The 13,785-nt window shown below is 38.5% G+C and overlaps 1 protein-coding gene across 1 annotated transcript in view; it reads left to right on the plus strand.

Moving 5' to 3' along the window:
- The window catches only part of fryb (furry homolog b (Drosophila)), a 184,905-nt gene that overhangs the window by 126,088 nt on the left and 45,032 nt on the right, over positions 1 to 13,785 (plus strand). The window contains exons 34-38 of the mRNA XM_062046964.1: positions 991 to 1,137; positions 6,788 to 6,956; positions 7,129 to 7,219; positions 8,801 to 8,874; positions 10,606 to 10,756. Coding sequence (XP_061902948.1) covers positions 991 to 1,137; positions 6,788 to 6,956; positions 7,129 to 7,219; positions 8,801 to 8,874; positions 10,606 to 10,756 — 632 coding nt within the window. The remainder of the gene's footprint in view (positions 1 to 990; positions 1,138 to 6,787; positions 6,957 to 7,128; positions 7,220 to 8,800; positions 8,875 to 10,605; positions 10,757 to 13,785) is intronic.

Raw genomic sequence — 13,785 nt, forward strand, 5'->3', positions numbered from 1 at the left:
CCTCCTTTGGGAAAAATGACACGCCTTAGATATTACTCGCTTTTGCCTTGGTTCTGCTCGAAGATAAACACAATGAATGCACCCGGTTTCCCTATCCATGCAGCCAATGCGGAGATTTTAAAACTGGTGTAATGTGAGCCCGCCTCCTTTGGTAAAAATGACACGCCTTAGAAATTACTCGCTTTGGCCTTGGTCCTGCTCGGAGAAGATAAACACAATGAATGCACCCTGTTTCCCTATCCATGCAGCCAATGCGGGGATTTTAAAACTGGTGTAATGTGAGCCCGCCTCCTATGGTAAAAATGACACGCCTTAGAAATTACTCGCTTTGGCCTTGGTTCTGCTCGAAGAAGATAAACACAATGAATGCACCCTGTTTCCCTATCCATGCAGCCAATGCGGAGATTTTAAAACTGGTGTAATGTGACCTCGCCTCCTATGGGAAAAATGGCATGCCTTCGAAATGACTCGCTTTGGCTTTGGTTCTACCACCACCATGCTTGACGGTAGGAATGGTGTTCCTGGGATTAAAGGCCTCACCTTTTCTCCTCCAAACATATTGCTGGGCATTGTGGCCAACAAGTATGTGCTCCAATCACTACATCACAAAAAAATAAGAGTTGTAGAAATGATTGGAAACTCAAGACAGCCATGACATGATGTTCTTTACAAGTGTATATACACTTTTGACCACGACTGTATGTACATATGTATCTATATATATATTTGTAAAAAAAAAAAGTGAATCAAAATGCTGCTAAGTTTCCTTTAACTCTGACTCATTTTCCCGTTCAGTTGCCAGCCGGATGGCATGCATGTGGAGAGTGGCCAAAATGCTAAAATTCTCCCAAAAGAACGGCTCACAACTGGGAATCGGATCTCATCATTCACTTAAAAGAGCCGTTCAAAAGACTTGACTCGTTCGCTGACCTCACATTTCTAGACACAGATTCCTGCCTTTAAATGGGTTGTCCTTTTTTGCTCCTCCAGTACGGAGACGAGGTGCCAGGACCGGAGATTGAGAGCGCCTGGAACGCTCTGGTGTCCAATGAGCGCTGGAGCAACAACCTGAGGATCACCCTGCAGTTCCTCGTCAGCTTGTGCGGCGTGAGCAGTGACACCACGCTGCTGCCCTATGTGAGTACTCTCCATCGTCACAGGGAACATTCTCAAATCACATCAAACTTTGCTTATAAAGCGCATTTCATACGTAAAAGAAATGCAATGCAAAGTGCTTTACAAAGTTAAAAGACCCAGATCCTCATTATCACACATGCAAACACACATTTATGAACAAATGAATGCTTGGCTGAGTACAGAGGAGCCAGGTGAGTAAACACTATCACAGGAGCCATCTGCGATAACCCCTGATGGAAGTGGCTCCCTCTGAGTAGCGCTGCAAAGTAAAAATAATAAAACATAAAATAGTAAGAGCCATGAGTAGAAGTAAAGGATAAAAAACAAGTAAGACATATGAAGATAATAACAAATATACAGTATATAATAGATAAATAGAACTAAATAAAATCTTGCATAACTAATAAAGATAACAAGTAAAGTACGGATGACTTTAATAAAATAAAAAAATATCAACGTAAAAGCCAAATCTAAAATGTTGGTCTTAAGCCTGCTCTTAAAAACAAGAACGTTCTCCGCAGCGCTGAGGTCCTCCGGAAAGCTGTTCCACAGACAGGCAGTGGAAAGATGCCATCCCGTGACTTTGTGTCCTGACTTTTGGAATAATTAGATGAGTGCCGGAGGATCAATCAATCAATCAATCAATTAATCAGTTTATTGGTATTGCCCGCCTCCTATTGGAAAAGTTACACGCCTTCGAAATGACTCGCTTTGGCCTTGGTTCTGCTCGTAAAATATAAACACAATGAATGCACCCTGTTTTCCTATCCATGCAGCCAATGCAGAGATTTTAAAACTGGTGTAATGTGAGCCCACCTCCTATGGGAAAAATGACACGCCTTAGAAATTACTCGCTTTGGCCTTGGTTCTGCTCGAAGAAGATAAACACATTGAATGCACCCTGTTTCCCTAATTATGCACAGTTTTTAAAACTGGTGTCATGTGAGCCCGCCTCCTATGGGAAAAAATTACACACCTTCGAAATGACTCGCTTTTGCCTTGGTTCTGCTCGAAGAAGATAAACACAATGAATGCACCGTTTCCCTATTTATGCAGCCAATGCACAGATTTTAAAACTGGTGTCAGGTGAGCCTGCCTCTTTTGGGAAAAATGACACGCCTTAGAAATTACTCGCTTTGGTCTTGTTTCTGCTCAAAGAAGATAAACACATTGATTGCACCCTGTTTTCCTACTCATGCAGCCAATACGGAGATTTTAAAACTGATATAATGTGAGCACGCCTCCTATGGGAAAAAATGACACGCCTTGGAAATGACTCGCTTTGGCCTTGGTTCTGCTCGAAGAAGATAAACACAATTATTGCACCCTGTTTTCCTATCCATGCAGCCAATGCGGAGATTTTAAAAACTGGTGTCATGTGAGCCCGCCTCCTTTGATAAAAGATGACACGCCTTCGAAATGACTCGCTTTGGCCTTGGTTCTGCTCAAAGAAGATAAACACAATGAACGCACCCTGTTTTCCTATCCATGCAGCCAATGCGTAGATTTTAAAACTGGTGTAATGTGAGCCCGCCTCCTATGAAAAAAAATTACACACCTTCGAAATGACTCGCTTTGGCCTTGGTTCTGCTCGAAGAAGATAAACACAATGAATGCACCGTTTCCCTATTTATGCAGCCAATACACAGATTTAAAAACTGGTGTCAGACGAGCCCGCCTCCTTTGGGAAAAATGACACGCCTTGGAAATGACTTGCTTTGGCCTTGGTTCTGCTCAAAGAAGATAAACACATTGAATACCTGTCTATGCTGAGATTTTAAAACTGGTGTAATGTGAGCCCGCCTCCTATGGGAAAAATGACACGCCTTGGAAATGACTCGCTTTGGCCTTGGTTCTGCTCGAAGAAGATAAACACAACGAATCCCTGTCTATGCGGAGATTTTAAAACTGGTGTAATGTGAGCCCGCCTCCTATGGGGAAAAAATGACTTGCCTTAGAAATGACTCGCTTTGGCCTTGGTTCTGCTCGGAGAAGATAAACACAATGAATGCACCCTGTTTCCCTATCCATGCAGCCAATGCACAGTTTTTAAAACTGGGGTCATGTGAGCCCGCCTCCTATGGGAAAAAAATTGCACACCTTCGAAATGACTCGCTTTGGCCTTGGTTCTGCTCGAAGAAGATAAACACAATGAATGCACCGTTTCCCTATTTATGCAGCCAATGCACAGATTTTAAAACTGGTGTCAGGTGAGCCCGCCTCCTTTGGGAAAAATGACACGCCTTGGAAATGACTCGCTTTGGCTTTGGTTCTGCTCGAAGAAGATAAACACAATGAATGCACTCTGTTTCCCTATCCATGCAGCCAATGCAGAGATTTTAAAACTGGTGTAATGTGAGCCCGCCTCCTATGAGAAAAAATTACACACCTTCGAAATGACTCGCTTTGGCCTTGGTTCTGCTCGAAGAAGATAAACACAATGAATGCACCGTTTCCCTATTTATGCAGCCAATACACAGATTTAAAAACTGGTGTCAGGCGAGCCCGCCTCCTTTGGGAAAAATGACACGCCTTAGAAATTACTCGCTTTGGCCTTGGTTCTGCTCGAAGAAGATAAACACAATGAATGCACTCTGTTTCCCTATCCATGCAGCCAATGCAGAGATTTTAAAACTGGTGTAATGTGAGCCCGCCTCCTATGAGAAAAAATTACACACCTTCGAAATGACTCGCTTTGGCCTTGGTTCTGCTCGAAGAAGATAAACACAATGAATGCACCGTTTCCCTATTTATGCAGCCAATACACAGATTTAAAAACTGGTGTCAGGCGAGCCCGCCTCCTTTGGGAAAAATGACACGCCTTGGAAATGACTCGCTTTGGCCTTGGTTCTGCTCAAAGAAGATAAACACATTGAATACCTGTCTATGCTGAGATTTTAAAACTGGTGTAATGTGAGCCCGCCTCCTATGGGAAAAATGACACGCCTTGGAAATGACTCGCTTTGGCCTTGGTTCTGCTCGAAGAAGATAAACACAATGAATCCCTGTCTATGCGTAGATTTTAAAACTGGTGTAATGTGAGCCCGCCTCCTATGGGGAAAAAATGACACGCCTTAGAAATGACTCGCTTTGGCCTTGGTTCTGCTCGGAGAAGATGAACACAATGAATGCACCCTGTTTCCCTATCCATGCAGCCAATGCACAGTTTTTAAAACGGGGGTCATGTGAGCCCGCCTCCTATGGGAAAAAAATTACACACCTTCGAAATGACTCGCTTTGGCCTTGGTTCTGCTCGAAGAAGATAAACACAATGAATGCACCGTTTCCCTATTTATGCAGCCAATGCACAGATTTTAAAACTGGTGTCAGGTGAGCCCGCCTCCTATGGGGAAAAATGACACGCCTTCGAAATGACTCGCTTTGGCCTCGGTTCTGCTCGAAGAAGATAAACACAATGGATGCACCCTGTTTTCCTATCCATGCAGCCAATGCGGAGATTTTAAAACTGGTGTAATGTGAGCCCGCCTCCTATGGGAAAAATGACACGCCTTGGAAATGACTCGCTTTGGCCTTGGTTCTGCTCGAAGAAGATAAACACAATGATTGCACCCTGTTTTCCTATCCATGCAGCCAATGCGGAGATTTTAAAACTGATATAATGTGAGCCCGCCTCCTATGGGAAAAAATGACACGCCTTCGAAATGACTCGCTTTGGCCTCGGTTCTGCTCGAAGAAGATAAACACAATGATTGCACCCTGTTTTCCTACCATGCAGCCAATGCGGAGATTTTAGAACTGATATAATGTGAGCCCGCCTCCTATGGGAAAAAATGACACGCCTTGGAAATGACTCGCTTTGGCCTTGGTTCTGCTCGAAGAAGATAAACACAATGAATGCACCGTTTCCCTATTTATGCAGCCAATACACAGATTTAAAAACTGGTGTCAGGCGAGCCCGCCTCCTTTGGGAAAAATGACACGCCTTGGAAATGACTTGCTTTGGCCTTGGTTCTGCTCAAAGAAGATAAACACATTGAATACCTGTCTATGCAGAGATTTTAAAACTGGTGTAATGTGAGCCCGCCTCCTATGGGAAAAATGACACGCCTTGGAAATGACTCGCTTTGGCCTTGGTTCTGCTCGAAGAAGATAAACACAATGAATCCCTGTCTATGCGGAGATTTTAAAACTGGTGTAATGTGAGCCCGCCTCCTATGGGGAAAAAATGACTTGCCTTAGAAATGACTCGCTTTGGCCTTGGTTCTGCTCGGAGAAGATAAACACAATGAATGCACCCTGTTTCCCTATCCATGCAGCCAATGCACAGTTTTTAAAACTGGGGTGATGTGAGCCTGCCTCCTATGGGAAAAAAATTACACACCTTCGAAATGACTCGCTTTGGCCTTGGTTCTGCTCGAAGAAGATAAACACAATGAATGCACCGTTTCCCTATTTATGCAGCCAATGCACAGATTTTAAAACTGGTGTCAGGTGAGCCCGCCTCCTTTGGGAAAAATGACACGCCTTGGAAATGACTCGCTTTGGCCTTGGTTCTGCTCGAAGAAGATAAACACAATGAATGCACTCTGTTTCCCTATCCATGCAGCCAATGCAGAGATTTTAAAACTGGTGTAATGTGAGCCCGCCTCCTATGAGAAAAAATGACACACCTTCGAAATGACTCGCTTTGGCCTTGGTTCTGCTCGAAGAAGATAAACACAATGAATGCACCGTTTCCCTATTTATGCAGCCAATACACAGATTTAAAAACTGGTGTCAGGCGAGCCCGCCTCCTTTGGGAAAAATGACACGCCTTGGAAATGACTCGCTTTGGTCTTGTTTCTGCTCAAAGAAGATAAACACAATGATTGCACCCTGTTTTCCTATCCATGCAGCCAATGCGGAGATTTTAAAACTGATATAATGTGAGCCCGCCTCCTATGGGGAAAAAATGACACGCCTTAGAAATGACTCGCTTTGGCCTTGGTTCTGCTCAAAGAAGATAAACACAATGATTGCACCCTGTTTTCCTATGCATGCAGCCAATGCGGAGATTTTAAAACTGGTGTCAGGTGAGCCCGCCTCCTATGAGAAAAATGACACGCCTTGGAAATGACTCGCTTTGGCCTTGGTTCTGCTCGAAGAAGATAAACACAATGAATGCACCATTATGCACAGATTTTAAAACTGGTGTCAGGTGAGCCCGCCTCCTTTGGGAAAAATGGCACGCCTTGGAAATGACTCACTTTGGCCTTGGTTCTGCTCAAAGAAGATAAAAACATTGAATACCTGTCTATGCGGAGATTTTAAAACTGGTGTAATGTGAGCCCGCCTCCTATGGGGAAAAAATGACACGCCTTAGAAATGACTCGCTTTGGCCTTGGTTCTGCTCGAAGAAGATAAACACAATGAATCCCTGTCTATGCGGAGATTTTAAAACTGGTGTAATGTGAGCCCGCCTCCTATGGGAAAAATGACACGCCTTGGAAATGACTCGCTTTGGCCTTGGTTCTGCTCGGAGAAGATAAACACAATGAATGCACCCTGTTCCCCTGTCTATGCAGAGATTTTAAAACTGGTGTAATGCGAGCCCGCCTCCTTAGAACAAAAGAACTCCCCCCCCCCCCCCTGAAAGGGCGTGTCCTAACAGTAATGTTGCCATGGTGACGATACCGGTGCTGTGTTTCAGATCAAGAAGGTGGTGATCTACCTGTGTCGCAACAACACCATCCAGACCATGGAGGAGCTCCTTTTCGAGCTGCAGCAGACCGACCCGGTCAACCCGGTGGTGCAGCACTGTGACAACCCTCCCTTCTACCGCTTCGCCGCCAGCAACAAGGCGCCCACTTCGCAGACAGGTGGGAGGGCAGCGCCTCATTGGTCAGCGGGACTCTTCTGTTTGCGGCTGAAGATAACGTGTGTGTGTGTGTGTGTGTGTGTGTGTGTGTGTGTGTGTGTGTGTGTGTGTGTGTGTGTGTGTGTGTGTGTGTGTGTGTGTGTGTGTGTGTGTGTGTGTGTGTGTGTGTGTAGGCACCACCTCCAGCAGCAACACGGTGGTGGTGGGGCAGGAGAACCTGGCAGACGCGGAGGAGAACAAACTGGTCAGAGAGAGCGACGATCGGTCAGTATTAATATTTATTTTTCAGCGACGACATGTGCATGTGGGGACTAGGTACCGGTACCAAAATGTATTTTGATACTTTTTGATACTTTTCGATACTTTTCTAAATAAAGGGGGACCACAAAAAAAAATGTCATTATTGGCTTTATTTGAACAAAAAATGTTAGTGTACATGAAACATATGTTTATTATTGTCATTTAGTCCTTAAATAAAATAGTGAACATACTAGACAACTTGTCTTTTAATTAGTCTGCAGTAACATATTGTGTCATTTTCTATTATTTTGTCTACATTATGAGGGACAAACTGTAAAAATGTATTATTAATCTACTTGTTCATTTACTGTTAATATCTGCTTATTTTCTGTTTCAACATCTACACTTCTGTTAAAATGTAATAATCACTTATTCTTCTTTGATACTTTTACATTAGTTTTGGATGATACCACACATTTTGGTATCGATCCGATACCAAGTAGTTACAGGATCATACATTGGTCATATTCAAAGTCCTCATGTGTCCAGGGACGTATTTACTGACTTTATAACCATAATATGAATTTCAAAAAAAATATAAAAAAATATCGATGTAATCATAGTAGTATCGACTACATTCGCTATTGTACTTGGTATCATTACAGTGGATGTCAGGTGTAGATTGTTTGTTTACATTGCGAAGCCGGTGAGCTACGGTGTGTAGTGAAGCATGTTTAGCTTTTCCTCGTCCTCCAGTGATAATGATACTTGTAAGAAACTCGTTTTATTTGTCACCATGGAGGCCAGGATTAGTGATTTAGAAGTAGCTAAAACACTGTGAATGGATGTTAGCCGCTAACTAGCTAGCCATGTCTTAAAGCAGCTCTTCCTGAGGGTGTTTCAGTGTTATAACTAGAGATGTCCGATAATATCGGCCTGCCGATATTATCGGCCGATATATGCGTTAAAATGTAATATCGGAAATTATCGGTATCGGTTTTTTTATTATCGGTATCATTTTTTTTTTTTTATTAGGCCGATATTTGCGTTAAAATGTAATATCGGAAATTATCAGTATCGTTTTTTTTATTATCTGTATCGTTTTTTTAATTTTTTAATTTTTTTAAATGTTTTTTAATTTTTTATTGTCCAAATTAGGCATAATAATGTGTTAATTCCACGACTGCATATATCGGTTGATATCGGATGATATCGGTATCGGTAATTAAAGAGTTGGACAATATCGGAATATCGGATATCGGCAAAAAGCCATTATCGGACATCCCTAGTTATAACTTCACCTTTATCTTTACTTTTCACACCAAAATGCGTCCATTCTCCCTTTTCTGTCTACACACTGTGTCTGCTTGTAAGTACTCTGTGTGTGTGCGCTGCCGAACATGCTCCTCTGCTCATAAAACCAACAATGTCATGACGTGACGACGCGTTGTCATGCCCGTAAGAAAATAAATAAATAAATATTGGGAACCGGTACTTATATATAGTATAGTACCATTTTTGATTGATTAGTACCGCCATACTATACTAGTACCGGTATAGCGTACAACCCTAGTGGGGACTCTGACATTATTGTGTGTGTTTTAGGAGATCCAGGGCACACAACAGGCTGGAATCTCGCTACAGCAACAGCTCAGGGGGTTCCTACGAGGATGAAAAGAGTACGTTGTGTGTGTGTGTGTGTTCTTGTATTTCTAGCCTTCTTGAGACATGAAGAAGGAAAAGTATCTTCCATATGAGGAGGTGTGAACAAGTGATGACATAAATCATGGTCCCAATAACATTGCATCTAATAGACAATGTCTCATTTGTGGTGACATCTATCAAAATGAGCGTGGCCCCAAAAAGGAGACTGTGTGTCGCTTTCAAAAGTGCTCCCCCTCTGGTCAACATATGAAATAACAAGTGTGTGTAAGAAATTGAAATGTGCCCCCTTCGGCCAAAATTAATTTAAAAAATAATAATAAATATGTATATAGAGACATGCTGTAATAACTTGAAGTAAATAATGAAGGTTAAAAACCAATTACTAACCAAAAAAACAAAAAATTTACTAAAAGCAGTCTTTTCTCACAATGTGTCAACTTTTTCTTATAAAATTGGGAACAATTTCTCATATTCTTTCCGTTTCTGTAATATATTGCAATATTCTCCTTGTAAAATTACTACTTTTTGATGTAAAATTATTACTTTTCACTGCAAAATGGTGACATTTGTCATGTAAAATTCTGACTTGTATCAAAACATTGCCAATTTTGTTGTTGTTCTTGTCAAATAGTGACATCTTTTGAGTAAAATGATTACTTTTCTCATTATTTTGCCAAGCAAAATTCCGACGATTATTATAATATTGCCAAAATGTTAAAGTTTTCTTCTAAAATTGTGACATTTGGTGACATTTGTCATGTAAAATTCGGACTTTTATCAAAACATTGCCAATTTTGTTGTTGTTCTTGTCAAATAGTGACATCTTTTGAGTAAAATTATGACTTTTTTCATTATTTTGCCAAGCAAAATTCAGACGATTATTATAATATTGCCAAAATGTTAAAGTTCTCTTCTAAAATTGTGACATTTGGTGACATTTGTCATGTAAAATTCCGACTTTTATCAAGACATTGCCAATTTTTTTGTTGTTCTTGTCAAATAGTGACATCTTTTGAGTAAAATGATGACTTTTCTCATTATTTTGCCAAGCAAAATTCCAACGATTATTATAATATTGCCAAAATGTTAAAGTTTTCTTTTAAAATTGTGACATTTGGTGACATTTGTCATGTAAAATTCTGACTTTTATAAAAAACATTGCCAATTTTGTTGTTGTTCTTGTCAAATAGTGACATCTTTTGAGTAAAATGATGACTTTTCTCATTATTTGTCCAAGCAAATTCCTATGATTATTATAATATTGCCAAAATGTTGAAGTTTTCTTCTAAAATTGTGACTTTTGTCGAGTAAAATTACGACTCTTTTCATAAAATTGCCCAAATTTTAAGCTTTTATTGTAAAATTGCGACTGTTGTTGAGTAGAATTCCAACTTTCATCATAATATTGCACACATGTTCAGTTTTTCTTGTAAAATTTTGACTTGTGTTGAGTAAAAGGACGACTTTTATCATAATACTGCCAAAATTCGAAGTTTTTCTTGTGAAATTCCAACTCATTTTTCACAATAAGCTTTTTTATATTTGCATAGTATGTATATATTATTAATGTTGTAAATACACTTCTTTATATATCTAGAAAGGCTGGTCCTAAATAGGTAGGCATTTTTCTCAGGTCTCAAGAAGGTAAGAAATACAAGAGAGTGTGTGTGTGTGTGTGTGTGTGTGTGTGTGCGTGCGCGTGTGTGTGTGTGCAAGACATCCAATGACTTCTGTGGCTGTTCCAGGTGACCCTCTCCCACCGTACGCCGCCTGGCTGGTGAGCGTCCTGGAGATCAACCGCCCCCAGCCGCTGCCCATGCCCGTCAACGGGGGCTGCTGGGCGCCCCTGGTGGACTACCTGCCAGAGACCATCACGCCCAGGGGACCCTTGCACAGGTGCTTGTCGCGCCCGCTCGCATGTGAAAAGTTGACATGGAAAGCTCATGTATTGCATGTGAAAAATAAGCTATCTAAAAGTTTCCTGTATAATACAATGAGAATGTTATATTGCTCAATTATTCTACCTTATTGTGCAGAAGTATGGGGGAATACAAATCACAGCAACATAATACCTTTATTCACATGTGAATAACATAAATAAAGTCTATTATACAGCATTATTCACATGTGAATAATATAAATACAGTCTATTATACAGCATTATTCACATGTGAATAATATAAATACCGTCTATTATACAGCATTATTCACATGTGAATAATATAAATACAGTCTATTATACAGCATTATTCACATGTGAATAATATAAATACCGTCTATTATACAGCATTATTCACATGTGAATAATATAAATACAGTCTATTATACAGCATTATTCACATGTGAATAACATAAATACAGTCTATTATACAGCATTATTCACATGTGAATAATATAAATACAGTCTATTATACAGCATTATTCACATGTGAATAATATAAATACAGTCTATTATACAGCATTATTCACATGTGAATAACATAAATACAGTCTATTATACAGCATTATTCACATGTGAATAATATAAATACAGTCTATTAGACAGCATTATTCACATGTGAATAACATAAATACAGTCTTATACAGCCTTATTCACATGTGAATAATATAAATACAGTCTATTAGACAGCATTATTCACATGTGAATAATATAAATACAGTCTATTATACAGCATTATTCACATGTGAATAATATAAATACAGTCTATTATACAGCATTATTCACATGTGAATAACATAAATACAGTCTTATACAGCATTATTCACATGTGAATAACATAAATACAGTCTATTATACAGCATTATTCACATGTGAATAATATAAATACAGTCTATTAGACAGCATTATTCACATGTGAATAATATAAATACAGTCTATTATACATTTAAGTACAGTCAAAAAGGAACATATGTATTATACAGTCTGATGGCTGTCGGTATGAAGGACAGTGGCATTTATTTGGCCCCAGAGGGCCGCCTCTAACAGTCAACATTATTAATACACAATTGTTTAATTCATTTTATTAGTAGATTTTTTTTATTTTTACTAAAATGTATAAAACATATGGTAAGCTGCAATAATTTCACCTCAAAATGTAGTGTATGTTACTGTAAATGGAAAAACAGTACTGCTGTTTTTACGGTAAAAGGCTGCTCAGGTGCCAGAGTTTTACTGTAAAAAAAAACAATGTAAATTTTACAGTAAAATTTTGGCACCTGAGCTGCCAGTTTTTTTTGTTGTGTTTTTTACCGCAAATCAACAAGTGTAGATTTTTCGGCGTATTACTGTAAATGCCAAAACGGCACCACAGTTTATTACAGTAAAAAGAAGTAGTTTTTTTTTTCATTTAAAGAAAAATGCTTACTGTAAATTTCTCAATTTGACCATGAAATCTATTGCTACTTTTACATTGCACACTTTGATGGATAACTTGCTTTGAAATCATTATTATTATTATTTATTTCTATTTTTAAAAAATATATATATATATTTTTACTGTGGTTTTTACAGCATTTTTCTGTAAATGAAAAAAAAAAATTTTTAATTCATTTTTTTTTTTTTTTTTTACTGTAATAAACTGTGGTGCTGTTTTGGCATTTTTCTCTAAATGAAAAAAAAACAGCTTTTTTTTTTTTTTACTGTAATAAACTGTGGTGCCGTTTTGGCATTTACAGTAATACGCAGAAAAATCTACACTTGTTGATTTGCGGTTAAAAAAAATTTTTTTTAAAAACGGCAGCAAAATTTGACTGTAGAATCACAGTTTTGTTTTTTTTTACAGGAAAAAAACAAATCCAATCCAATCCACTTTATTTATATAGCACATTCAAACAACAAAAATGTTTCCAAAGTGCTGCACGACAATATTAAAAATAATATAAAAAACAATATTCAAATATTATCCTTAGCTCCACCAACAATGACTGAATAAAAACAAAACATAAATAGATATAAAACCAATATAAAAATAAATATGATTAAAAACGAGGGTTTTTTTACATTTTACAGTCAAATTCTGGCAACTGAGCTTTTTTTTTTTAACGCTAAAAACAACAACAGCAAACACAACAACAAAAACTTGTTGTTGTTGTATTCCCATTAATTCCCATATATTCCCATTAATTCCCATATATTCCCATTAATTCCCTCATATTCCCTTATATTCCCATTAATTTCCATATATTCCCATTAATTCCTTTATATTCCCAATAATTCCCATATATTCCCATTAATTCCCTTATATTCCCATTAATTCCCTTATATTCCCATTAATTCCCATATATTCCCATTAATTCCCTTATATTCCCATATATTCCCATTATTCACACAACAACAAAAACTTGTTGTTGTGTTTGCCAATTTGCTAGTTTGCTTGTTGATGATTTTTGTTTGGTTTTGTATTGTGTAGTTATATTTACATGGTTATTGTTATTCTGTGTCTGTAAATTCTTTGCTTATTGATGCTTTTATTTGTTTCTGTATTGTGTACTTATAATTATATGCTTTTACTTGTAATTGTATTGAGTTTGTGGAGCCCAGGAAGACTAGTGGGTTGTTGTGGCAACCAGCTAATGGGGATCCTTAATAAAAAATCAAAACAACAACAACAACAACATCAGCAAATAGGATATGTACAAATATGATGGTAAAAGTGATAGCAAATAAGCAGTTAGTGAAATAAATAATTATGCAGAAATGACAATGAGCATTATTGCACTACAAATGGAGCAATACAAATACCAATAGAAATATCACTATTCATAATGAATAATAACAATAATTTACCTCTATTATTATTGTTTAAATGCAACAATACATATACATATACATATATAGGCCTTGAGTTTGACACCTGTGGAATATGACATACTCCACAAACAACAACACTGAAATAGAATTGTCGGCGACAAATGTTAGTGTGGAT

Source organism: Entelurus aequoreus, linkage group LG05 (genome assembly GCF_033978785.1).
Source record: "Entelurus aequoreus isolate RoL-2023_Sb linkage group LG05, RoL_Eaeq_v1.1, whole genome shotgun sequence".
NCBI classification, from domain to species: Eukaryota; Metazoa; Chordata; class Actinopteri; order Syngnathiformes; family Syngnathidae; genus Entelurus; species Entelurus aequoreus.